The following is a 25,761-nucleotide window of genomic DNA, read 5'->3' as shown; positions in this document are numbered from 1 at the left end:
CCACCATTATTATTACCATCACTTTCAGTATCATATGTCTGAATTTTTTATCTTCAAATTTTTGAAATGACACGAATTATGTATATGCCACATATTTTTCATTTATTAAAATTTTAGACTAGATTTTTGCAATCCAAAATTAAAATAGAACTCGAATTTTTATCGTATTCCAAATTGCTAATAAGGGATAGGACTAGCAATGAACTAAATTTCATCTGATGTCTGATCCTACCCAATTCAAAAAAATAGGATTTGGATTGAGAATTTGGTTCTCTGCATCGGATTTGGATTGGAATACATTGATCCAATAGAATTTCAGATCGATTGTGGATGCCCCAACCGAAATTATATTTGCATATAATATAAATAAATAAAACCCTTTTGACATTATCGATTGAAAGCAAATTTTTTTTGGTCCTAAAATATCTACTCCAATCTCAAAACCCTTGATCTATATCTTCTCAAAATTAAAATTTTTTTTTTTTTTTCTATAGATGTAGATTTAGATTTTTCAACAAAAGATCCTGAAAGATTTATTTTAAAGGATTTTTATAGATTTAGGTTCGGTTTAAAGTTCAAACTGGATGTTATGACAAGGTTTCGGATCGGTTGCAGTTTGGTACTGATCCGGTACCACGTTTAGGCTTTTATTTTATCCACGTGGCAGTTTTTCAAACTGTCATATTGATATTTGGGTCCAGCTGAGCGATACATTTAGATAGTTTCCAACTTCCTCACGTTTTTGTTTCCAATATAAACGGAAGGCAGATCTGTTTTAATATAGAAACATTTGACCGTGACGGTTTCCTTCTTGATGTAGGTTCAGAATCCTTACGAGACTTTAATCAGATACACACGTCGCATTCACGGAACACTCGTGTCCACATAGATTATCGAGAGTATAAGTAAGAGAGAACAGAGAATCTATAACACAAAAACAAATTTTTTTTTTTTGTTGCAAAGTTAAGAGTGATCGCTAGAGAGAGAGAGAGAGATGACGAAGGAAAGTAGTGGTAGTGGTGGTGGTAGTAATGGGTTTGTTAGGGCAGATAAGATAGATCTAAAGAAGTTGGATGATCAACTTGGAAAACATCTGATACGAGCATGGACAATGGAGAAGAGTGGGGAAGGAAGGAAAGAGAGAGAGAGGGTTGATAAGAAAGAATGGGAAATCGATTCCACTAAGCTTATTATTAGGGGTGTTATTGCTCGAGGCACCTTTGGTACTGTTCGTAGAGGCGTTTATGATGGCTTAGACGTCGCAGGTATAAGACTTAGATACAGAAAACTCTTGTTTCAGACTACTTTCTTTATTTTTTATATTTTCTTTTTACTTTTGCGTGGTTTAAAGAGATTATCTATTTTTATGGTGGTTTTATTTCAACCTTTTTTGCTTACTGTTTACTTATAATTATTGTTGATATCTTAGTATACCAATTAAATTTTTTAGTACCCATTTGGATTTTCTCAACATGTATGGTTTAATTTAGGATACCCAATTGTGTTTGTTTCCCATATTTAGCACTTTATTTTGGATACCTACTTTTTTTTTTTTTTTTCCATATTTTCTTCTATTTTGGTTTGGTTAAAGATTACCCATATTTTTACGGATTTTTTTTTTTCAATCTTTATTCCTTAATTTTTTTTTTTTTAATTATTATTGGATATCTTAGTTTACCGATTACATTTTTTAGTTCCCATTTGGATTTTCTCAACATATATGATTAAATTTGGGATACCCACTTGTGATTTTTTTTTTCCATATTCAGCACTTTATTTTAGATACCCAGTTGATTTGTATATGTGAATATTGTTTTGGTTCCAAGATGGGTGGTTAGTCTTTTTTGTGGATGATGATCAGGTAGGAGTTTGTAAATGGGTATTCATCTTTGATCTTATTGTTTAGTATGTCTACCATTATTTTAAGGCCTTTGTACCGTTTATATGAAATGGGTCAATGTTCTTACTTTTTGTTTGCATTCTTATCTTTTCTGTATATTTTCTCCAAATAACTTTTATTTTTCTGTTTTTATTGATTTTCATGGATTGGTTAATATATCTGGTCCTTAATGAATTTAATCTTATGGAATCGTGATTTATGGCATTAGATCGGTGTGTCCTTGATGAAAAGATTATATATGTTAGTATTTGGTTTGAACTTGGCTAACTAACAATTATTATGTAGAGAACTAAAAATCTGTTGTTTCAATTTTAAAGCGACATTCGCATTTTAGAGTTTGCTAACATCAAGTCTCCTTCCTTTTTATTTGGTTTTCAGTTAAAATGCTTGACTGGGGGGAAGAGGGCCAAAGGACAAATGCAGAAATTGCTTCACTTAGAACAGCTTTTTCTCAAGAAGTTTCTGTTTGGCATAAACTTGATCATCCTAATGTAACTAAGGTAACCATCTTATATTTTCTCGAATTTTTATTTCACCTTGAATGAAATTCAAAAGGAATTTGACGAGCATAAGTTTTGGATGTAGCACTTTTATATATGTATTTTATTATAACTTGTTTTTATCCCCTGAAGAGGCATATTAGATCAAGCGTAGAGCTTAATGACTAGCTTTGAACAATATTGGTTCTTGCTATGTTTAAAGTTATGTAAGGCGTAGTTGTCCATTTTAACAAATATTAGGGCAAGTCAACAACAAATCCAATATCAAGAGGAGGAACAAGTTGTGGTTTCCTCTACTCTATATTTGATAATTATTTTGGAGGGTCTTTGTTTGATGTAGGCTTCTAAGTTTCCATGAAGCTTTAATCGTCGAGTAGGGAAAAAGCCTCGCCACTTGAGTCGTGAGAGAAAACATGTTCCTTGGTCATAATTTATTAATGATACACTTTGATTTTTTTTTCATTTATTCCTTTTCAGTAATGTAATTGTACAAGAAAACTGCTTAATCTTGACTTAATTGCATAATATTTAGCGGATTCTTTACACTTGACACAATTTACATACATAAGAATCATTCTAAACTGACTTCCTTCAACACTGCGTTGTTGTGGCAGTGTGCTGAGTTGAGCGCAGTGTTGAAGGAAGTCACTTCCACATTTTCCTTCACTTAATCAACAAGCATCAGAACCTCTTCCCGCCACCATTTGTTTTGCTTCGTGAATTTATACACTCCAGAACCTCTTCGAATGTTGCTTGAACACTGACTCTTAACATTTATGCTTAACCTTTTTTGCAGTTTATAGGGGCTACTATGGGCGATACAGAGCTGAGCATCCAAACCGAAAATGGTCCCATCGCTATGCCAAGTCATGTTTGTTGTGTTGTCGTTGAATATCTTATAGGTGGTACCTTGAAATCCTACCTCATAAAGAATCGGAGAAAGAAGTTAGCTTTCAAAGTAGTAGTCCAACTGGCACTAGATCTTGCACGAGGGTTAGACTCCTCTACATTCCTCATTTGTTTTTATCGTAATTTATCTTCTATAATGTGTAGACTTGGAATTTAAAAATGCAATTCTTCTCTATTTTTGTAGGTTGAGTTATCTTCACTCCAAAAAGGTTGTCCACAGAGATGTCAAGACCGAGAACATGCTTCTCGACAAAAACCGCACTGTAAAAATTTCTGATTTTGGGGTTGCTCGTGTTGAGGCTCAAAACCCTAATGAGATGACAGGCGAGACCGGGACTCTTGGTTACATGGCTCCTGAGGTATATATATTCAAATCTGTTTTCCTCCACTTGAGTTTGCTTCATAACCAATAGCATTAGTCTTATTTTCTCTTAAAAAGTATTATAGTTGGCCCATTTCTTAAGAGAGCTACTATTGGCACACTAACTTTTATTACACCCCAAATAAAAAATAAAAATAAAACTAAGTTGTGCCAATAGAAGCTCTCTATTTTATTTTTTTTTTAGTTTAGGATTTTATATGAGCCTAATCATAATCATGAACAACTACAGAATTGTTTGAATGAGCCTTATAAAACTTGAGATAATAATTTAAACCAAACCTTTGTAATGTTTGGAGAGTATGTTTTACTCTTTAATTGGGGTGTGATAAATAATTTAAAAAATCAGGATGTAATAAGTAAAAGGTGAGGTGCCAATGGCAGCTCTCTTTCTTATGGGTTGAGGCTTTTGGCTTAATGCATCTTCTTTTTCAATTAAAACTCTACTTACTTGGATAATCGATTACATGCAGGTCGTCAAGGGTAACCCATATAACAGGAAATGTGACGTGTACAGTTTTGGCATCTGTTTGTGGGAAATATATTGCTGTGACATGCCGTATGGTCTCAATGTCACACATATGGCATCAGATGTCCGACAGGTACAGTTTTTCATCGTCTCGTACTTTTTTTTTTTCTTTACTACAAGACCAAGAGTGTGTGTCAATGCTAAACTTTGGGAAAATTACAGAATCTAAGACCGGATATACCCCGATGTTGCCCGAGTTCTCTAGCAAATATAATGAAGCGATGTTGGGATGGAAACCCGGACAAGCGGCCAGAGATGTATGAGGTGGTGAGTATGTTGGAGGTCATCAACACGTCCAAGGGTGGAGGTATGATCCCTCTTGATCAGCCTCAGGGGGGTTGTTTTTGCTTCCGCAAGTGCCGAGGACCTTGAAAGGATCATTCCTTCTTATAAGAGTAGTGACGATGCCGATAGGGGAAAAGTGGATATGCATTTATGGGAATTGGGGATTTTAGAGTAGCTAGATTAGATATGATGGTGTATATATAGATTTAGAGGACCTTGGGAACATCTAATATCTTTTTTTTTTTTTGGATGATGAAAAGGGATATTTTTATAATTATTATTTAAAGTTTTTTTTGTTCACGTTTTGTTGGTTATTATGTGCATTTGAATGATGATCCAGTCTTTTATATCCTAGTTATTATTATTTATGTTTCCTTACCCATCTGATTACAAACCTAGCACAGTTCAATTTCTGAAGGCAAAATGCAAATAACATATTTTTATATGAAAGACCTACAACATTTGTTCGATAATTGTTCTAGATTAACTTTTATGTTGTTTGTTTGAATTGATCTTAACATGGGTTTACTTTACATGTTTGAAGAATTTTGTCTTTCATAGGAAAAGTAAGTAGCATTTGAATTCTGGTCTTTTAGTAGGATTTCTCTTTCTGAGTATTATAGTTCAGCCAATCCGCTTTTGTTTTTAATTAAACATTTCTAACATCAAATAACTTCTGAACAAATAGTATATTTTTAAGGATGGTGTATATTACATGCCAATTGGATAGATTTTCATGAGTTACAAACAATGCCTATAAAGGATTTTTAAATCTCTGACTATATACCTATTTCGGCCCTGTGGACTGTCACATATATAGATCTAAATGACACTCCTCTACAATTAAGGCATTAGATTAAGTTTGAAAATAAAATTATAAAAGTACTATTGAAGAACGGTGCTGCACTCCCAAACTTCAAATTGAAATACAACAGCATTATATACTCTATAAAAATGTGACACCCAATCAGGTATCATGGAACATGCGACCCATATAAATACATAGTTCTTTGATCCATGTAACCCTCATCTCATTTACATCTATTTAATAAAGCATAAGGATAGATCCCAATCCTTTGTCTTAATCTTTATATCACAAAAAAATATATATATCTATCTGAGGATTCTTTTACAACCCCCCCCCCCCCCTTTTTTTTTCTTGTTCTCCTTTCTAAAAATGCCCTTAACTTTATAACCCTTCCTTCTCTTCCCTTTCCAAGAATATCCCTTCAACTATCCCCCTTTTTTATTTTTTTCTTTTAATTTCTTTTAATAATATCCCTTCAACTTTATTATCTTTACCCTTCTCTTCCTGTTTTGATAATAATATGCCTCCCAACTTTGTTGTCCGTGGTTGCCAAATTTTGGTTGTCCCTTATCCCAATTCCAACCCGTATTAGAATGACTTGGAAGGGAGTAGATGCAAAATTTATATGCACAAACCATTCTTGAAGAAGATAGAATGCTGTTTTATTTTGTTGGTTACAAATACTCTCAACACTCCCTTCTTGTACTTTCTCTCACACCAAACATAATGTATGGAGCCCATATCATGACCTAACCCACAAAAAAATATTTGTGGGTTTCAATTTGTTAAAGTTGGTAACATCTGTGATTGAATGTGCCACAGATTCATGTTTAATATTAGGAATCTGACTGCCAAAACACCTCAAGTGTCGATAAAATTACCAATATGGATCCAATACCCCTTTCGCCTATGAAATTGTCAAGCACATCCATACATGTCAAAAGATTGAGAGATCATGGTGTTATTTGCATTTCAACAACAGTGCTTCCAACAAAAACAACAGATTTAAATAAAGGGTCATCCTTTCTTCCTTCTAAATCTGTGCCTAAACTACAAAAGTGCAACACTTTGTACACTTGGGCAGTCTATGGGCAGAAAAAAACTTCATGGACGATTTGTATCTATCAATTTTTTAGGTCTATAGGTGGGAAAGACAGGCTTGTAGCTTAAGGCCATCTAAACACTCAAAAGTAACTAAAAGACAGTAAATGACTAGCTTGTAACCCACCTTTTGGTGATGAATCTAGCATTATCCAGCAGTGTTTTTCTTGTAGAAGCTGTCCTTCCTTTGATCGTTGATTGCTACAACGAAGAGATTACGTTGAGCAGCATGATATTCACAAGGCACATTTAGACTACACACCCACCGTTCCCAGACAGGCGATTTGGAAAATTGCATGCCCCTCACCAAGTTTTTCAAGAATCGGGAGTATCTTCAATGCAGCCTACTGGAGCATCACCTGAAGATGTAGGTGAAGATGATTCTATGATATCGTTTTCTATTCTAGCATTTTGAAATTCTTCGAGAAGTAATTTTCTGATTCTCTCTCTTAACCCGGAGGCTTCTTCAGGTTTGAACCACTGCCGGCCAAACTGAAAAACCACAAGATGTAAACAAAGGGCAGAAAGCATAGAGAGTGAAATTAATAGGAGTTTAGAACATATACCATAGATAGATCTTTTTTTCTGAGCCTCTGAGGGGCATCTTCAATGAATCGCTCCATGAAGAAAAGTACGAAAATGCCACAATCATAATCGTTTTTCTGTTGGGGAACCTGGTGGAGGGTCAAGAAGGGGATCATAGCCAGCAAAAGTGAGGTATTAATCAATCTAATGTTCCAAGGATGCAGTCCAAAACATCTGTTTTAAGGTATTAATCAACCAATATCCAAAGCTTTGAAAAAGAGTTTTTTTGCTTTAATAATTGAATTGAACAAAGCATCTACTTTGCACTTGCAAGATTCCTATAGAGATTTGATTCCTTTTTGTTTGTGCGACGAGGCACCATAGGGGTTTACAAAACCGAGCACAACTAAAATCCTAAAAACTCGAATTCGAACAGTCAGTCCCACAAAAGAGTCCCATAACTTCTATTCAACAATCCTATCCTAATGCGGAACACAAATCAAATCAACAATCAAGGGTTCCAACGAAAAATTTGTAATCTACTCAAAACTGAAAAAAACAACTAATCTAAAATAATCTTGACGATAAATCTAGACCTAATTAAGTGAAAATCTAAATAATTACAAATTTTTCGTTGGAACCCTTGATTGTTGACTTGATTTGTGTTTCACATTAAAGAAAATAGGGAAATGATTAAGGGTTAAAGATTTGGAAAAGAGATTAATGAACAATGGAGAATATGATGAATAAAAAGAAAGCCTGAGCTTGATCTTCCCAAAAATGAGTGTGGTGTGAGGCCATTTTGAAGTAAGTCCAATATAACATTCTTTTCTTTTAATCTTTATTTTTCTTTTTTATTCTTTTGTTTTTTTCTTAATTTTCTTTTAGTTCCTCGTTCTCGATTTTCTTGATTTTTGAAACCTACAAACCTTAACCATTAATCATTTCCCTATAAACCTTAAACTTTAATCCTTTCCACATTTTCTTTAATCCCTATTTCATCAATTTCTTTTCCAAATCTAACCCAAATACCCTAAACATTTCCCTAATCATAATTTCAAAATGTTGTAATTGGAAAACTGTGTTTACACTTCATCATATAGCCAATTGGGAAATCCTTTTCCTATTGTCCCTCAAATTCTTAACCCAATTCCAAAATCATCCTCAATCAGATTTCCCTAAACCCCCTTATTTTCTTTTCTCCCCTCACTGTCCTACATCAAACCCCCCCCCCCCCCCCCAATCTACTTTGCACTTGCAAGTTTCCCATAGAGATTTGACTCTCATTGTTTGTGCAACGAAACACCATAGGAGTTTACAAAACCAAGCCATTAAAACCCTAAAAACTCAAATTCGTACAGTTAGTCCCACAAAAAGGGTCCCATAACTTCTTTTCAACAACCCCCCACCCACCCCACCCAGAAGGTTATACTTCATCTCACCTGAAACCCTAACCTCAAATTTCCAACCCTTAACTTTGGTTTCCTTCTGAAGACTTACGATTTTCAAATAGAATCCAATTAAGCCTTGTACTTTTTAGCTTACCATCATCAAAACCTTATGTAGTCCAACATCAGTATATTTGGTGGATTTTGTAAACAATTTCTTTCTGGAAAATATGGACTTAGGCATCAAGTAAAATTGAGGATAGTATTTTCCTTTTGAGATAATTTGGTGTCACCCCACCCCAAGTTGTCTTATAGAGCATCTTTGTAGTTGTACACAACCTTTTTCTTTAAATAGAAGGACAAAAAAAAAGTGAAAAAGAGTTCAATTATGGAGTACTAATGAACAAGTCTCCAAATAACTGAGCTTGTATGCAACATCCTGAAAGTATAAGATGTGTGATGAATGCATTTCCTTTCTTTTATTGATGTGCAATAGAATATATATTAATAGCTATACAACATAGATTAAACAGCTTCAACCACTAAGAAAGCATTTATGGCACAAATTGTCATAAAATTTGAGAAATTTCTTCCAAGAGTTTTACCGTGATTATTTTATCGTCAATTCTACGATCAAGGTGCTTCCATATTCTCTCTGCAATAGGAAGATCTGGAGGAATAACTCCTTGATTTAGGTAGTTCCATTCTTCAACTAAATAACTACAAAACAGAAATTGCACCATTGCCAGTGTTTAAGAATAAGCATTAGATTAAGAAGGCATTCCAATAAATATGAGATTGATTTAAACATGCTCAGGTGTATAGAATTCAGAGTCACAAAAAACAGTGTTTTTTTGAAAAAAAAAAAACGTGACTTGCATCCCTGATGATTAAAATGGTAAAATAATAATAATAATAAAATAACATAAATAAAAAACACTACTTTTTCAATTGTCACAAAGGTCGTCGTTTTTTCCAACTTTTTCCCTTTTTTTTTGTTTTTCCACAAACACAAAAACATGAACTTTTTCTCTCTTTTTTTAAATGTGGGATTTGATACATAATATAATTTGGTAATTCATAAATGTAAAAATATGGGATTTGATGATAATAACTTGATTTTATGAATTTTCATTAGATAAATATTTTGCCATAACTTTTAATATATTTTTTAACTTTTATTTTCATCGTTTTTTTCCCCGTTTTTAACACTTTTTCCGAAGTTTTCCCCTGCCATTTTAAACCCGTTCTCCGACTTTGTGACTATGTATAGAATTGCCTAGGATGCCTTACTATTATGATAGTTTCCGCCATAGCTTAGTAGATTTCCCAATCAAAATTGTTAATGCAACATAAGTTTTGGGTATGCTAAACCCGTTTGGATACACATAAAAAAGCAATTTTTTTTTTTTACCTTTGAAAGTTAAAAAGCTTGTTTGGATTCATTTTAGAAAACTACTTTTAAAAAGTATCTTAACTTTTTAAAAAGGAAATTACTTTCTTTCTGTAAGTTACTTTCTCCTAAAGCTACTTCTTTTCCTAGCTACTTTCTACTTTCTATCCAAACAGGCTCTAAATGGGATGGAAATTGATAACAATAAATGCCAGAAAGATAGAACAGATAAAAATTGACTTTATGACATTTTAGTCACTGACCATCTAAACTAAGCTTCTCCCCACTCAAATTTGCATGCAGAGACCGAACAATTATTAGTATAAAAAGACAAATTTAAAATATGAAGGACGGACAAGATCAATTTAGTAGCAATTTTCCTGTGTTTATAACAGACAGAGACGAGGATATTTTGAAATTAAACCACAATACCAATTTTGGATTATCTAATGTCGAGAGCCATGGACCAAATCTGCAATTGGTGTAATGACTGGCCCACCATTCCCGACGTGGACCAATCATCATAAAAGCCTTATCCCAAGTGATTTGGAGTCAGCTGAATGAATCCTGTCCTCCATTTAATTTGTTCAAAGCCATGTCTTCAACTATTGAAAGTGCATTCATATCCACTTCACCACCTCAATCTACGTTCTTATAGTTCTTTCCCACTTTTTATAATCTTCAACTTGCATATCCCTTCCAGCTAGGACCATAATTTGCCTTCGTTGAATGTGCCCCAAACAATCAAAATCGACTTTCTCTAAGTTTATCGTCTACTGGAGCTACTCCATTATTACCTCGAATGCATTCATTTCTAATTTTATTTTTTCTAGTCTTTTCACTCATCCATCTTAGAATCCACATGCCTTAAGTACCCATGATGCTTCTTAACTAACCCAATCTATTAACATGATGCTTCTTAAGTAACCCAATCTATTAACATGATGCTTCTTAAGTACCCAACATTCAACTTCATAAATCATAACTTACTATCGTCAAATAAAAATTTTCTTTTAGTGTGATTGGTATGTGTCAGTCACAAAGCACTCTAAAAGCATACCTCCACCTTAACCACCCATCTCTAACTCTATGTGCGACATCTTTTCCTCAAACTCTCCATCCTTATGTACAAGGCATAAAATCAGTCGAACTCAGGTCGGTTCTGAATATATCCATATTTAGATCCGATATTTTTAGTTGGATCCAAATCCGACTAGATAAAACTATATTTGAACTATTTAGTTTTCACTTAAACCTAATCTGACCCGAATCTGCTTGATTCGGGTTGGATCAGGTAATTATGGACCATTTAACATTTTTTTTTCCCACCATACTTCTTTGTTAATTGTAATACTCTTCTATTTTACCATTACAACCCTTTTCAACCTTTTTTTATTTATTCGGAACTCATTTGTCTCTTCTCCATTGTGTTTTCACATTCACAAACCTCCCATATATGTTTTTAATTATATTAATATATCCAATAAGGATCCTTTTCATTCTCAATATTTGCTGATTTAACCCTCAAGTATTTTGTCATTACATTTTCTCTAAGTCAATAAAAATCATAGAAAAATTATTCTCTTTTCTCTAAACCTCCATATTGTTTGTCTTGGTAGAAAACTTAACTGGATGGCTGGTACAATTCAAAATTTCATCTAGTATCTGTTTAGTCTTTAGGAAATTATTGAACTTAGTTAGACAAGACAATCCAATTCATGTTTCTATCGGAATATTATCTGGTTATAAATCCTATCTATTTTCAAATTTTCTAATGTGATTTTTTAATTCAACAACACTAATTCAATGGAAGTATATGTGCTCTCGGATCTCCCATGCATCTTTTGTTGGCCCCAACACTCTTGTACAGTCCTCATTTAATAATTTCTAAACGTGACTCTGTCTTCCCTAATTTCTTCATTTCTTACCAAGATTATATCATATTTACTTTTAATGCACATTATCACATTCTTTACTTTTCCTTCATCTAATTCACGCCAAATTACAAAAACCTCTCACCTTCTCCAGTACCCAATAAGTTATAAAGATTAACATATGCCTTTATGCTTAGCTTCACTTACCACTCCTTTTGTTCTTTTTCTAGCAATTTTCCTCATGTGTGCAATTTTTTCCCATAGGCTACCCACTGAACTGTTTCACTACATCAACTCACATCACAGCAATCCCTGCCTCTAAGGTCCAAATTTCTTCCCTTTGCAAAAATCAAAATTTTTTTCCTTTTCGATTCCACAGCCTTATTCTTTGACATCTTTTATTTTCACCCCCTCTTCACCTTTGAATGTAAAGAATCTAGGAAAAAAAGTGATCATATCTCACTGATAGGATTAAGTACGTACAGATGAAAAATGAAGTAACTTAAACATGGGTGATGCCTCAGTATTTGAAAAAACCATGGAAGATTTGGCTGATTTCACTATTAGCAGATTTTTTGGTGCTGCTAGCAAGGTTTTTCTCACGAGTAGTGGTTTAGAACTTCATATATTAGGGTTTTCTCCTTTTTAATAATCTTTATACAGTTATCCTTCATCCTTACGTATTAGTAATCGAAAAAATAAATCAATCAAACAATAAACATGAATGATGAAACTAAATGCAGAAATACTTTGTTAGCTCCCACTCTACAACAGCATCAGATTTCATAAGAAAGAACCTAAGATCAAATTACCGTACAAGTTTTAGTCAACAAGGGCTTTGGTTGTCTCACCTTTTAATATTCTGAAAAATTTGCTTACTAAAGTGATATCCCAATGAATCCAAATGGAGTATAATTGGCCCTGATTCATCTTCCTTGTCTGGGATACAAATAATCACCAAGCTCCAATGAAGACTGATTCCATCAAACACCCAAAGTTGGTTCGCATTTATACAAGTAAAATGAGAAAAAGAGAAGGAAATAAAGACAGGTAACTTATTTCAAACATTCTCACAACCCTGAAGCCAATACTCCTATAATCAGTGCTATTATTTTTGGTTCACTTTTGGTAAGTAAGCATTTCCGTTGATAAAATAACACCTCAAAAAAAAAAAAAAAAAATCTCAATCCTAAAGCTTGGGAAAGAAATACACTTACTTGTCATGTATAGGCAATAATATGTATGCCTTCTGAAAAATATTGACACCTTTCCACCACCTCCTGAACTTGCTGAAAAATGTTTCCTTGCCACTCCCCTGAAAATTACAACAAAGAATAAGTTATATATAAACATAACTTGGGCAACAAAAGGCCTGGAGAAACAATAGTATGTATGACATTGAGATACATTTGGAAAATACTAGCATCATACATCATAGGATTTTTTTTTTATAGGTAATTGGAACACTTGCTCTAACGACAAAATGAACTTATTTAAGATCACCAGTGATTGAGAATATTTAACAAACCTATCTATCAAAAAAAAATATTTAGCAAACCTGTTCAAGGAGACACTATGATCATACTCTTGTCTTTTCTAAGAAAGGAAACAAAAAAGATATAAAATCACAACTATCAGTGGGATTGTCTCATTTTCAATAGAGTACAGTAAGTAGCTATATAAGAGACTCAACCGAATTGGTACAGACTTAATATGAATTTAACATATCCAACAAGTCTAACCAACTTTTTTATTGGTGAGTACAAGTCTAACCAACTCATGCACTAAATTCTAAGTTGTGTGAACTGAATTGCAGCCCAGAAACCAGGACTTAATTCCATGGAAGAATAAAGCATTAACATCAAAAGACCCCAAGGATTACCTTGTATGATACAGCTTCCTTTAGCTTTTCATAGAAGTATGTGTTGAAGAAATGATAATCACCTCTTGACCTACCAGTTGCTGAAATTGGTCGCTGCAGATATCTAACAAATGGGCAGCAGCAACTGATCAGGATAGAATTTTTGGCGATAATTTCATTCCTAAAAACTACAAAGGGAGATCCACATCAAAAACTTACTGAGCAGTGCAGTTAGCACATGTCCTACAACAATGGCATGTAACAATAAATAGAGCATAAATGCCACTTTGGCAAAATTAAGAATTTCAGAGATGAACTAAATTAAAATATTGCATCAGAGCAATCTTTTTTCTCGTCCTATTATTTTGAGCATAAGGTTGAGATAAAGAAATAACGGAAAATGTAAAAACAGTTGAATAGGTAAGAAGCCCGATTAGCACAACCTACATAAATGGTCATCCACTTAAAAGTTATGGCAGACCAATTAAAAAAAAATGGCAGCTTCCTTTGAACTCTTTGGGGTGCTAGCCGAACTAAATTACGCAAATTTATGTACTTAGACCATATTTGGTAATGATGTCAGCTTTATAAATTGTTGTGAAAAATCCCTTTGGTCAAAATTGTGTTTAATAAATTGTGGTGGAAAACTACAGTGTTGTTTACAGAATTGCTGAGTGGTGTTTGTTAAAATCAGTTGAAGCTACTGGGCACTGATAAATTGACCAGAATACCATTACATGTAACTAATGAATCAATTGATGTTTTTTTCTAAGATCAAGCAAATATAATTAAATATGTAAAATATTAAAAAATTATCTGAATATTAAAAGTTTAGTTTATTAACACACGCATTATATTCAAACACAAATAAAAATTTCAGCCACATCTCCTTTATAAATTAAGAGATTATGAAAACTAGTACCCATGCAATGTCACCTGTTTAATCCAAATACATTTATAATCTATACAACACGTTAATCATTGCCTCAGTTATTTATACGTGAGAACTATCCAGTTAGTCTTTTTTTTCCACTTCTTTTCTGTTTTTCTTTTTCCCTGATAAGACTAACTATGTTTCTAGTGTACTTGCTGTGCTTCGTATCGCAAGTTGCAACTTATCCTTGAGAGTAACTACAACTTTACAAGGACAAGAATTACATTATAACTTTTGCTTTCACAGGTTTTCACAATATTACTTTACCAGCTTACTTAAATAAGAACCAAAAGAATATAAAAAAGAGACGTACCGTATGTAAAAATTCATAATAGTTGATGACAAAAAGGCTTCAGGACCTAGGCATTCAATATCCGAGTGACAAAGCTCAACACACTCTGGATCATCCCTGTGCATAAATAAGTATATAAATATAAAAACAAGCATGTTAAAAAAAAAAGAACAAATTGTACGTGAGTTTAGTCATATCTTGCATCCTCCCAAGAATAAAGAGTATAGGTACCTTGATGGATAGTAGATTTTAGCCTCCTTCACCCTGAAAAAGGACAGCATATTAGTATAAGATGAATAAAAATCAACCCACATCCAGGCATTCTGGATGCTCAAACAAGAAAAAGGCATAACAGAGATTTAATTCACCATCCAACTTGTTCGTAGTCTTGCTGTGTCGTCTTTATGGGCTGGCAATCTTCTTCATCCACAAGAACCAGTGTCTGACTCTGTTTCAAGACCTAAATTTTAATTTGAAGCACTAATGAAAGAAGTACATTTTCAGGAAATCATTTAAAAAATATATATTGAAAAGAAAAAAAGACACCTCAATTTATGTGCAATCAAGCGTCACAGTGAACTAACCAGTCAACTAAATAAAACAAATTAAAGGCTCATGATTCACTAAATATACATCATCATCTTCATAGCTTATCCTAAAGATTTGGGGGTCAGCATTCACTAAACATATCATGAAAATTGATAATTCTACGGGACCGTTCTTTCTCTGGAAGCCAACAGACATAGCCATAGAAGATCTGGTTGCACATATTGAAAGCCAACGTACAGGGCCGTAGTAGATCTAGTTGCACAGTAAAACATTAAAACAGCAGTCTCAAGAATGGTTGACAGAAGAAGAGGATCTCATGCATAGAATTAGAGCTATATAGTTAAAGTGTAATTATGCTTCAGGAGGAAAATTTAAAGGATGTTACAGGACTGATGCATCCTAAATTCCTAATCAAAACTAAAAGGAAAATTTTATAGTAAGGCAGTATAAATGGCTATGCTTTTATGGAGCTGAATGTTGGGCAATCAAGAAACAACATGTGCATAAATGGTGCATAGTAGAGAAAAAGATGTTGAGAAAGATGAATGGAAAAAACTAAGATAACATTTGAAAAGAATAAATGTGTAAAAATGTAGGAATAGCCCCAAATCCCAATAAGCAATAAATTAGGGAAAATCGACAAATGATTTGGTCCTATGCAACAAAGTTGAGAACAGTCCCAGTTACACAAATCTTTGAGATAAAGCTTTCATGATGATGGTAGAAGTCCAGGTGTAAAAGGTGACAGATAGATATTGTTTAACAAAAAATAACAGAAACAGTGTTTCAGCACATTATAGACATGCAATAGAATTGCAACTTTCATAAGCGCAATTATCTCAATGTCATGGTTGGAGATACTATACTGAGTGATATATATCGGAAATTCAACTGCCACTAACAAGAGTACTGAAATATTCAGCCATGAGACATGAGAGGAATAGAAGCCTAAAGCAGTCCAGGCCACCTGTGAAACAAGGTATTAAAACTAGGTAACTGGTGATCATGGTTTCAAATGACCATGGATTGTAGAGATCAGAATAATTTACTATCAAGGAACTCAAACCCGAGAAACTGAAGGTACATGATCTACACATTGCTGCATCACTTGGTAGGATCGAAATGCCTCTAAAATAATTGCTTTTTTTGCAATAAAACAACAGTTTTATTGTGAAGAAAGAAAAAGAACACGGTATCACAAAAGAGAATTTCCTAAATCAAAACTTCCTCTTTACACCACTTCAAGACATAAAACCAGCCAGAATGCCAGATCATTTGCATAATAATGCATACATATACAAGTGAAAGCTATATTGCAATCTACTCTCGAGCCTTGACATAAAGAGATAATAGGCAATAGACAGAAGGAAAAAACCACAACACATTGGTGAGGCTCAATAGAAAACATTAATGAGATTTAAAAAAAATGGGGGATATAGAGAATCTCAAGAAATGCAAAGAAGAATTATGAAAAAGGTATTTTCAGAATTTATTTTGAGAGAGAGAACATACATTCCTAGCCATACAAAACGAAGAATTACAATGATACATTTTCAGAATTAAAACAGAAAAAGAGGTAAAATACATACCTTCCTGGTCCTTGAATCAAGAGAATTCGGAACTTGAGAAGCCTTCCTCCTAGCCCAGATTAATGTATTACATTTGAAAAAAACCATCTAATCAGTTCAAGTGTAAACATATATACCCCATTGGATTAAAGCAATTAATACTACATGAATCATGAGAAAGGGTAGAAATAATATCAGCATTTTTGTTTCCAACGTCTCATGGCATTTTTGCAAGAAATTCACATGATGTTAAAAAAAAACGTATATTTCTCATGATATTTTTTATATATGGGGAGACAAATGTATCTTAATTTTTCGGAAAGAATAACAACAATAAAAATTTAAGCGTAGCAGTTTAGAAAAATCTCTTCTTAATAAGTTTACATGGATTTGTTTAACTCCACTTTCTTTCGAGATCTTACCATATGCAAGAAAAACAAAGTATTAACTCTTAAAATCTCCAAAGGATCTCCCATGACCCAAAAAATCTGGAACAGGATCAGTGTCTATGCAAAAATACCAAGAATGATTTACAATATGAATCAAAAAACCCACGGGAGGGTGAATAACTTAAAAGGCCCACAAAAGGCAAAATAACATATGCCCTCACTGAACTATATCCAATATGGACTTTTCTAGCCTCAACCGTGGGTTGAGGCTCTCCATTAACATGATCTTAGGATTCGAGGAAAAATGCAGATTTCCTAGAGATTGGTCCCTAACTTCTAGGGGTTACCACACTTTTTCCAAGGGATACATTTTTCTTGGGTCAAGGCTAGCTTTTTCATCCAATATATCAGGGATTGTTGTAATCTATATCTCCACTTGCTTCATTTTTTGACATTTTTACCAACAACTAAACCCCACTAAAATTCACACTCCTTCAAAATACATTTTCCCTTTTTAAATGCAATACTAGTGCCATCATTGCAACTATATTTCAAAACCAACTTGAACAATATGCTGACTAACATAATAATAATTGTTAGAGAATAAGATGGGTATGGCACATTGTATTATTGTCAATGTATCTCATCACAAATGGTAGGTTGTGATGGAGAATTATATATTTAGTATATCTCAATTAGTATCTTCTACATTAGGAAGTATTTATGATTAGGATATATAACTTTAAAAGGTAAGAGTAATTTAGGTCAATTATGATATTTATATTAGGGTTACTTTTTATATCTTGCTTGTTGTAATTTCTATTAAAAGAAAAGCATTGTTAAGGTTCGTGGAATGATCATTCAAGCTATCAATAAATCTCTTTCTTCAATAAGGTATCAAAATCTAAGCTCTATTGAGAGAACAATCTTGGCAGGCAACTTTCTGGAGACAGCACCACTGTCAGCACCAAACCTACTTTATTTTATTTTATTGCTTTACCATCCTTTCTTTATAACTTTGGAAAACCCCCTAATTTGCGTACTATGGCTCACACTCTTTGTGTTATTTCTATATAAAATTTCTCCAATTAGAGTTTTTAGAGTTTTTTATTCAAGTCGCACGATCCTATGACATATGCTTTTGGGAGAGATACTAGAAGACCTGGTCTAATGGGTCACTAGGTTTCGATTGGGGAAAAAAAGAGTGAATTGCAATAATGATGGACTTCACAAATAGGCAGTGACCGTGAGCAAGTACAATTGGACATTTTCGACTATCCATCAATAACTCACTTCACAAGACCCAGAATTGATATTCCATTTAACCAATTGCGTGTTCCTTTTTCAAATGACCATGCGAGTGCGAAAAGGTGTTAAAGAATAAGAATATGAAGTGGGAGCTGTATGAAAAATATAGAGGCTGATGGTCCAGCTCAATCTCGGCCCATTATAGAGCCAGTTACAGCAGTCTTTTTTCTTTATAAATACCAGTTACAGCAGTCTAGCAAAAAGACACAAAGTCCAGCCCAATAAGAGGAATTTTAGGATGGTCAAACTAGGATTATGTAATTTAATATTTTAATAAATTACAATTTACTCATTTTGAGATATTTATAATAAGTTTTTGCCTACTATTAATAGTTGATTCTCATTTTACTATATTTAGTAAATTTTGGAATATCTACTTGGATTTTCTGAAGAGGTGGATCCCATAGTTGGTCAATTTAGATCTTGTGAGCCAAGGTTTCTACTTTAAGTAGTCAACAAGATATAGAGTTGAATGTGAAAATTGAAGATTCTAAAAGAGTGAGCGGGAAGATCCAAAAGAACGTGGATTGGGGTATTAAAAGCAGATATGAACACACTTGCAATAACAGAAAACATGCATATCTACTTACCCTTTTCCATGTTCTATGCTTATTTTGATAAAATTTTATAATAATAAAAATCTACCAATATATCTAACTCTATAGATGTGTCAAAATATAAGGTTCCTCAAGGTCAATGTACCAAACACCTCCTATCCATGTACGGTAACAACTAAGCTTCTTAAGAATGAACTTTGGGAAAAAAGCAGGTAATCAGAAACTTGTTGTTTTCACTTTTCACCATTATTCTGATCAAAATCTTTATTTTTCAGACTTTCATTTATTATTTGTATGCCTGCCCCTTTGTTGAATGATTTTCATTCTAGGGATAGATCATGTGCATAGAGTGTATCAGCAGGGTATCACAACCAACAAAACAAATACGAGCAACCATACAATCAAAGTAACACGACAAGCATAATACAGATAGATACATGAGATAAAATTAAAATGATTAATATGGTACTTTGCGTGCATATTCACAACGGCAGTGAAATAATGAGTAGCATACATAGCTACTATCTACTATAATGTCTGCAAAATCATGCAAGTGAAAAATCAAGCCAAAGTAAAAGAACAAATACCTCTTAGACAAACAGCTGGACAAGTTTCTGTCTGGAAGGGAAATAGAGGAACTAGGCGAAGTAACAACCTTTTGAACACCACTGGGGGGTTTACGTTTATTGCCATCGAGATGGTTACTTTTAGGGCATTGAAAAGTTGATTGCCTTGAAGAAACTTTCCTTTTCTGTTTGTCCTGGTCTAACGGAAACCCATTTGGTTTTTTATTTTGGCAGCTACTGTGGCCCAAATATGAAATTTCCTTATCAAATCCATTGACTGTATTACGAGTACTACAGTCTGGCTGATGATAAGACATTGAAGCATTTGTCACTCAGTTACAGTGAACATAAAAAAAGAAGTGCCAAACAGTCAACATCTTCATACCTTCTCTTCTAGCTTTTCAGAGAAAAGTGCGGCAAATGAGGACTGTGAGTGTGCTTGAGATGATGGAGCCTCTGAGCTACAACCATTACATGAACCTGAAAAACTAGAAGATATCAGAAGTTCGCAGATCGATACAACCAAATACAATTAAGATCACATAAATTCTAAAAGACTATGTAACAAGACATGGACATGTGCGACAGCGTCTGACATACATACGAGGTGTCAAACACACTGACCACCACAAAACCAATATGTCTACAGTTTATTCCATTTGATGAAAGAGGTAATTTTTAGAAACTTTAGCTCCTTTTAAGTATATGATATAGGAAAATTGTTAGGTAAGTGAGTGTAAGCAGGTTTTGATCCCAGGCCTGTGGTATAAACCTTTTATAAAAAATAGCTGTAAAACAAAACAAAAAAAATTATATTTAAGATTTCTTGGGTAGAATGTGTCAGCGAAGTGATTGTCCAGTAATATCGAGTGAAGGAGTACTGGTATTATAAGAAATGGCATAATCAAACATGCACTCATAGCTTCCATCTCCATTTTTCAATAGTTGAAATCTGACCATGGCAATTACCAAATGTATCAAGACATCAATTCTTTGTAAGCATCCATTCACAAGAAAAGCCGGAAGTTCAGTCAAGAAACATTAGAAATGAGTAATGTAGGGTCAAGAAAGGAACATTGGAATTTGTTTTTAGTAGACTACAAAGAGTGATCAAGCACTATAGCAGCAAAAGTAAAATACTTTCTAATTTGCAATGATAAATTTTTAGAGGTGAAAAATAAATTCTGTACCATAGAAAAGACGACTAGGATACAAGTGACTCATAATTCTAACTCTAAAGTCCTTTATCTCATCAGCATACATCATATAACCAAGTGAGAATGAATGTGCTCATTTGATAGCTTGTCTCAATATGTGCTGGCAGTTGTATCTTTCATGCTCAAAGGGGCTAAGGACGTCTAATAGTTTAAATTTAAAACCGTACAATGACCAAAAGTCCCAAAATATATAAATGAAACATTGGCATTCCAGGCCAAGCAATAAATTGTCTCACCAGAGAAAGATGAGCTCTGGGAATGCATAGGCTTCTCACATTCATCGGCATCCTGAGAAGAACCAGTGAAATTCATGAATATTTTGGTGGCCCAAATTACACATGATAAGGATCTAACATGGACATGATGTGAAGTGCAGAACGACATACATGCTTAAATATACATAAATACATATTTATGATTTGAAGTCACAACCAGATCAGATTTTCTTTATACTGGTCCACGAACATTCGAAATTATATTTTTTTCATCACATGCATAGCCACCAAAGTCTCCGACTTATTGGAAATGACGCGATTAAATCATGACTTCTTTCTTCACCGATTTAATTGTGACTTTTCAGTAAGACATGACTTTTACGAATTCCGCAATTAAATCACAAATTTCATGATTAAATCACGAACTTTGTGACTCAGTCAGGAAAAACAAAATACCACACTAATGCACTAGCAATAGAATGTGACCAATTAACCAACCAACAAAACTACTTGTTACAAATAACATCTTGTAGTTGCATCGGAACATACAAATGTTGACTAGTCTGGCTAACGTTGAACTTGGTAAAACGAAAATGGTATTGATTTTGATGTCTTTGACTAGTCGATGAATCCTTACTCGAACTTATGATTGTTATCCTTTTTTATGCATGGGTGAAATCAATATGGGATTTGGCGATTGATTATTAGATTTGAATATGAGATTTAATGATATAATATGAGAACACCTAGTTGGAATAATTACACGGTCTTAACCCTAGCTTGACTTTTTCCCGATTTTTTTCCTATATTACTGAATTTTTCTATTTTTTCCTCTTGCCGACTTACTCCAAAACTTCGACTCGGTGGTAATGGTCACAAGGAGTAAGCACCAAAATTTCCTTTGATCAACAATATATCCAACATGTACATAACTGTACAAATTGTATTTTAAACAAAACAATGTGTAATTAATAAAAAGCGCCCCATAAATATTTCTAGGCCAACCCATGCAATTAAAATAAAATCTCAAATTCTGTCTAGTGGGAATTACTTGGGAAAATCTTGAAATGAAAAACATCTTTTGACTATTTAATGCATACCAGATCTTAATCCTGGAGGGAAAACAAAGCCTGTTATCTTTACAGAACACGCTAACAAAATTATAAAACTGATTTGGTTTCAATTCTAAACAACTTTGATTGAACCTTGGGCAAGAGAAAATCTGTTTGGGTCACTACGACCACATCATTATAACATGCAATTAGGTTTCTTATTGGGTGTACTTAAAGAAGGGGGGGGGGGGGGGGGGTGACAATGAGTAGTAAACAACCCTTGATTAGGTATTTTTTGAGAACAAATAAGCTATCATTGAGACGATCAGTTGATGTGATTCTACATGCAGAAGTATAAACCTTGAGAAATCGCTAAAACAAAAACAAAAGAAAAAATACCAAACAAGTATTTCTTTTTATAGCTTGAAATTCAATTAAAAATTAAAATAAAATAATAAAAAGACCTTTCGAAGCTTAAGCTTAATGAGGTTTCTGTTCTCTAGTTCTTCCTCAAAACGCTGGAGACTAGCGCGTAACTTAGCGCCTTTGTCAGGCAATTTGGGGGCAAGTTTATCGATTTCACCTCTAATTCTTCGAATCGATTCATTAAGCTCATGATCTGACATGCATTCGAGGTTATCTTTCTGAGATTGAGAGGGTGATTGTTCTTGTTCTCTTCGCCCCACCACCACAAGTTCGGGTGGAGGACCTTCATCTTTGGGTGATAAGAGCTCATTCCAGACTATATTTATTGGTTTCTTCTTCTCCATAACCAGAGAAACCCTAAAGCATAGACCGATCTTCTTCTCCACAAAACGAATTTCTCTCTCTCTCTCTCTCTCTCTCTCTCACACACACACAAACAGAGGGGGGAAATAGGGAGAGAGATGCAGAGAAAGTGAATTGGCTTTATATAGTAGAAAACTGTACGAGTGTTGGCGTTTTGGGATTTTGGAGGGTGAATCATGTAGTGTTATTTTCAGAAAAATGCTAAAGTGACTTTCTAATATACTGCATTCAACACTGCACTGACGTGGAGGTCTGCTTAGAACCATATATGATTTTCCCCGAGATACCATTAAAAAGCATCTATGGTTATAAGCAAACTCTACTTCAGCTGTCCCGGTAGTCACTCTAGCATTGTTCGTTTCTACTAAGACTTGGGCCCACTATTTGTTATGGAATCTCCTTGATTAGGCTTTATAAAGGTATTTAATATTTTATAGGTGGGCCCTGTTAAGGGTAGGGAAGGGTTGGCAGGGTAAACTGTGAGAAGGAAACAGCCTTTAAAGAGAATTTAGTAATTTTTTTAAGACTAGAGACCTTATGTTATAACTCCATATATCATCTATAATATATATTATAGATGATATATTTGCTATTGATAAAAATAAAAATAAAAAATGTGCTAAGCTGATGAATCAATAGCATTACGTCACATGTATCGAAATAAAAAAAAATGTAATTAATTAGACGAAAAAAAAATTTGTAGGAAAATATTTTTAATTGTCTAAGCGTAATGTACTGGAAACACTGAAAACAAAGCACACCAACCAAAGCTAGCGGTAGTAACTAAGAGTAATCAAAGTAAGCTAACGATATTAGGGTAAATTATCTTGGTGTACATAAAGAAAGTTGGAGATTGTATAAAAAGAAAGTAAATCTCGATCTTGAAGATATATAATACTTGCACGGATGAATGGCATGTGATGAATTTGACCTTGGTCTTTATGCTAGTGATTTGTTGTCTCAGCACGGACTTTTGTTAATAAATCGTGATTCTATATTATAAACCTTTTTTTCAAGAAAGAAAAAAATCCTAAAATTACGTCGTTCAAAACATGGCCCTCCTCCAAACCATCATCTTAGAAGGCACTTTTGAGGTACATTTATGGGCTTTGGGCAAAAATTAGAGATACCTCCTCGTCTTTGCCAAGAACATGTGTTATGCTTTAGGTGGATGGCTTCAAACTCGATTGTCAAACACCTTAAAACACATTTTCCTAAGCATAGTTTTAAATCTCTGTTTTCATATCTAGCCTCATTCGTGAGTGGTCATTCGGTATCTTGGGTGATTTTGAAGTTTTTGGCAATTTGTGAATAAAAAAGAAGAAAGAAGAAAGAAGAAGAAAAGGCACAACTTGGTTATGTAGTCTCCGACTCAATTATTTTAATTATTGATTCTCATTTTTATTTTTATAGTTTAAAAAATCCAAAAAACAATACAAGTCTAGGTTTTTAATAATTTTATAAAATTAGTATATGTATTTGATTTGCTTGTCGGATTCAACTCATGGGACTGAATTGACTAGAATCAATGCATTTTAATAATAATATAAACTCACGAAATATCGGATTTAGCAATTCTCCACCAATTGCCAAATGACAAACTTTATATATATATATATATATATATATTATATATATATATATATATATATATATATATATATTTATTTTTATTTTATTTTTTTGATATTTTGGGTATCCCCACTAATCTCGTGGTCACACTTACCGCCCTCTTGGAAAGTCCTATGTGCAATAGATTGAGTTGATGATCAATGGTCGACTGGACCTTGGAGGGTGGCCCCAAGAAATTCATACTTTCATGTGGTTTCAAAGACTTGACCTACTCTTCGTGAGAAGCTAATCAAGGCCCAGCTCGACTAGGCAATCCCTTGGGGTTAAATGACAAACTGTTATTGAATGTAACTTACACCACTTTGATTAATGAATTAAGTCATCCATCAAACATATAGATGAGATGAGAGATGTATTTGTTTTTCTTAATCTTTATACCCCATAAATAAAATATATTAAGGAATTTTATTTTATTTTTTTACATATTGTCTTCTCTCTTCTTCTCCTTTCCAAGAATACCCTCAATTTTATTATCTTTTTCTTTCTACCTCATATTTTCAAGAATTCCCTTTGACCTCTACATATTGTCTTTCATTTTATTTCATTTTTTTAATAATACCCCCTCCAACTTTATTATATTTCCAATTCTTCATTTTTTTTTTTCAAAAATGCTACTCCAACTTTATTATCTTTCCTATTTTACTTAGGGGTGTCAATGGATAGTCGAAAATTAAGATCGTTCTATATATTCAAATCCTTATCGGATATGGATTCGAATATTAACATTTCAAATCTGATAATATTTGATTCGAAATAATATATAATTGACTAAATTTTTATATAGCTAATATATATATATATATTATTTGATTTGATTTGATTTATTTATTATATAAGTAGTATAATATATAATAAATTTATTTTAATAATGAAAAATCAGTTGGATAAGGAAAAATTATGTTTTTTTTAATATTCAAATTATTCGAATTCTAACCAAATATTATCTGATATCCGAAAGGATAATCAGATTCGAATTTAGATAGATTTTTAGAACATCCGTTGGATTCGAATTCGAATATTGTTGTATTCGAACCAATAAGCATCCGTTGACAATCCTAATTTTACTCCCTTAATCCTAGAGAGGATGCCCTCCAGTAATATCGCTCCAACTTTATTTTCTTTCCTTTTTTACTATTCTAATCTTAAAGGGATGCTCTCATAATATGGTTCAAATGTTAGTATCTTTATTCATTTACCTACTTAATCCCAAAGAAGATGCCCTCTAATAATATCACTCCAAC

At 33.4% G+C, this 25,761-nt stretch overlaps 2 protein-coding genes across 3 annotated transcripts; one reads left to right on the top strand and one right to left on the bottom strand.

Annotated features, from left to right (window-relative positions):
• Nucleotides 1-994: 994 nt before the first annotated feature.
• Nucleotides 995-4,708, top strand: LOC147398880 (serine/threonine-protein kinase 54-like). The gene is made up of 6 exons (XM_086449010.1): nucleotides 995-1,265; nucleotides 2,279-2,400; nucleotides 3,197-3,393; nucleotides 3,494-3,668; nucleotides 4,162-4,290; nucleotides 4,380-4,708. Exons 1-6 carry the CDS (start codon nucleotides 995-997, stop codon nucleotides 4,587-4,589), a joined length of 1,104 nt encoding a protein of 367 aa, XP_086305136.1. The 3' UTR covers nucleotides 4,590-4,708.
• Nucleotides 4,709-6,198: 1,490 nt separating this feature from the next.
• ULP1D (UB-like protease 1D) lies at nucleotides 6,199-22,978 on the bottom strand. Of its 2 annotated transcripts, none has more exons than XM_086448214.1 (14): nucleotides 22,564-22,978; nucleotides 21,069-21,120; nucleotides 20,001-20,095; nucleotides 19,637-19,917; nucleotides 16,817-16,865; nucleotides 15,047-15,138; nucleotides 14,910-14,942; nucleotides 14,700-14,795; nucleotides 13,474-13,576; nucleotides 12,809-12,906; nucleotides 12,443-12,565; nucleotides 8,930-9,044; nucleotides 6,978-7,085; nucleotides 6,199-6,903 (listed from the first exon to the last, which is right to left on the bottom strand). In XM_086448214.1, exons 1-14 carry the CDS (start codon nucleotides 22,867-22,869, stop codon nucleotides 6,727-6,729), a joined length of 1,728 nt encoding a protein of 575 aa, XP_086304340.1. In that variant the 5' UTR covers nucleotides 22,870-22,978; the 3' UTR covers nucleotides 6,199-6,726. The 2 variants fall into 2 exon arrangements, with proteins under 2 accessions (XP_086304340.1, XP_086304341.1); XM_086448215.1 differs by having other exon boundaries at nucleotides 15,047-15,126.
• Between the last annotated feature and the right edge of the window lie 2,783 nt (nucleotides 22,979-25,761).

This window comes from Akebia trifoliata, chromosome 7, assembly GCF_017979445.1.
Source record: "Akebia trifoliata isolate Shusen 1 chromosome 7, ASM1797944v1, whole genome shotgun sequence".
Taxonomy (NCBI): Eukaryota; Viridiplantae; Streptophyta; class Magnoliopsida; order Ranunculales; family Lardizabalaceae; genus Akebia; species Akebia trifoliata.
This window is presented reverse-complemented; position numbering and strand designations above follow the sequence as displayed.

What these genes read in the sequence shown, in the direction of transcription:
- LOC147398880 (XM_086449010.1), top strand. Translation starts at nt 995, where the DNA reads ATGACGAAGGAAAGTAGTGGTAGTGGTGGTGGTAGTAATGGGTTTGTT. An exon ending in ATCATCCTAATGTAACTAAG is followed by an intron (nt 2,401 to 3,196) that starts GTAACCATCTTA and finishes CCTTTTTTGCAG; the next exon opens with TTTATAGGGGCTACTATGGG. An exon ending in TGGCATCAGATGTCCGACAG is followed by an intron (nt 4,291 to 4,379) that starts GTACAGTTTTTC and finishes GGAAAATTACAG; the next exon opens with AATCTAAGACCGGATATACC.
- ULP1D (XM_086448214.1), bottom strand. Translation starts at nt 22,869, where the DNA reads ATGGAGAAGAAGAAACCAATAAATATAGTCTGGAATGAGCTCTTATCA. An exon ending in CTGAAAAGCTAGAAGAGAAG is followed by an intron (nt 19,918 to 20,000) that starts GTATGAAGATGT and finishes TCTTATCATCAG; the next exon opens with CCAGACTGTAGTACTCGTAA. An exon ending in ATTTTTCAGAATATTAAAAG is followed by an intron (nt 9,045 to 12,442) that starts GTGAGACAACCA and finishes TCTGTTTTGTAG; the next exon opens with TTATTTAGTTGAAGAATGGA.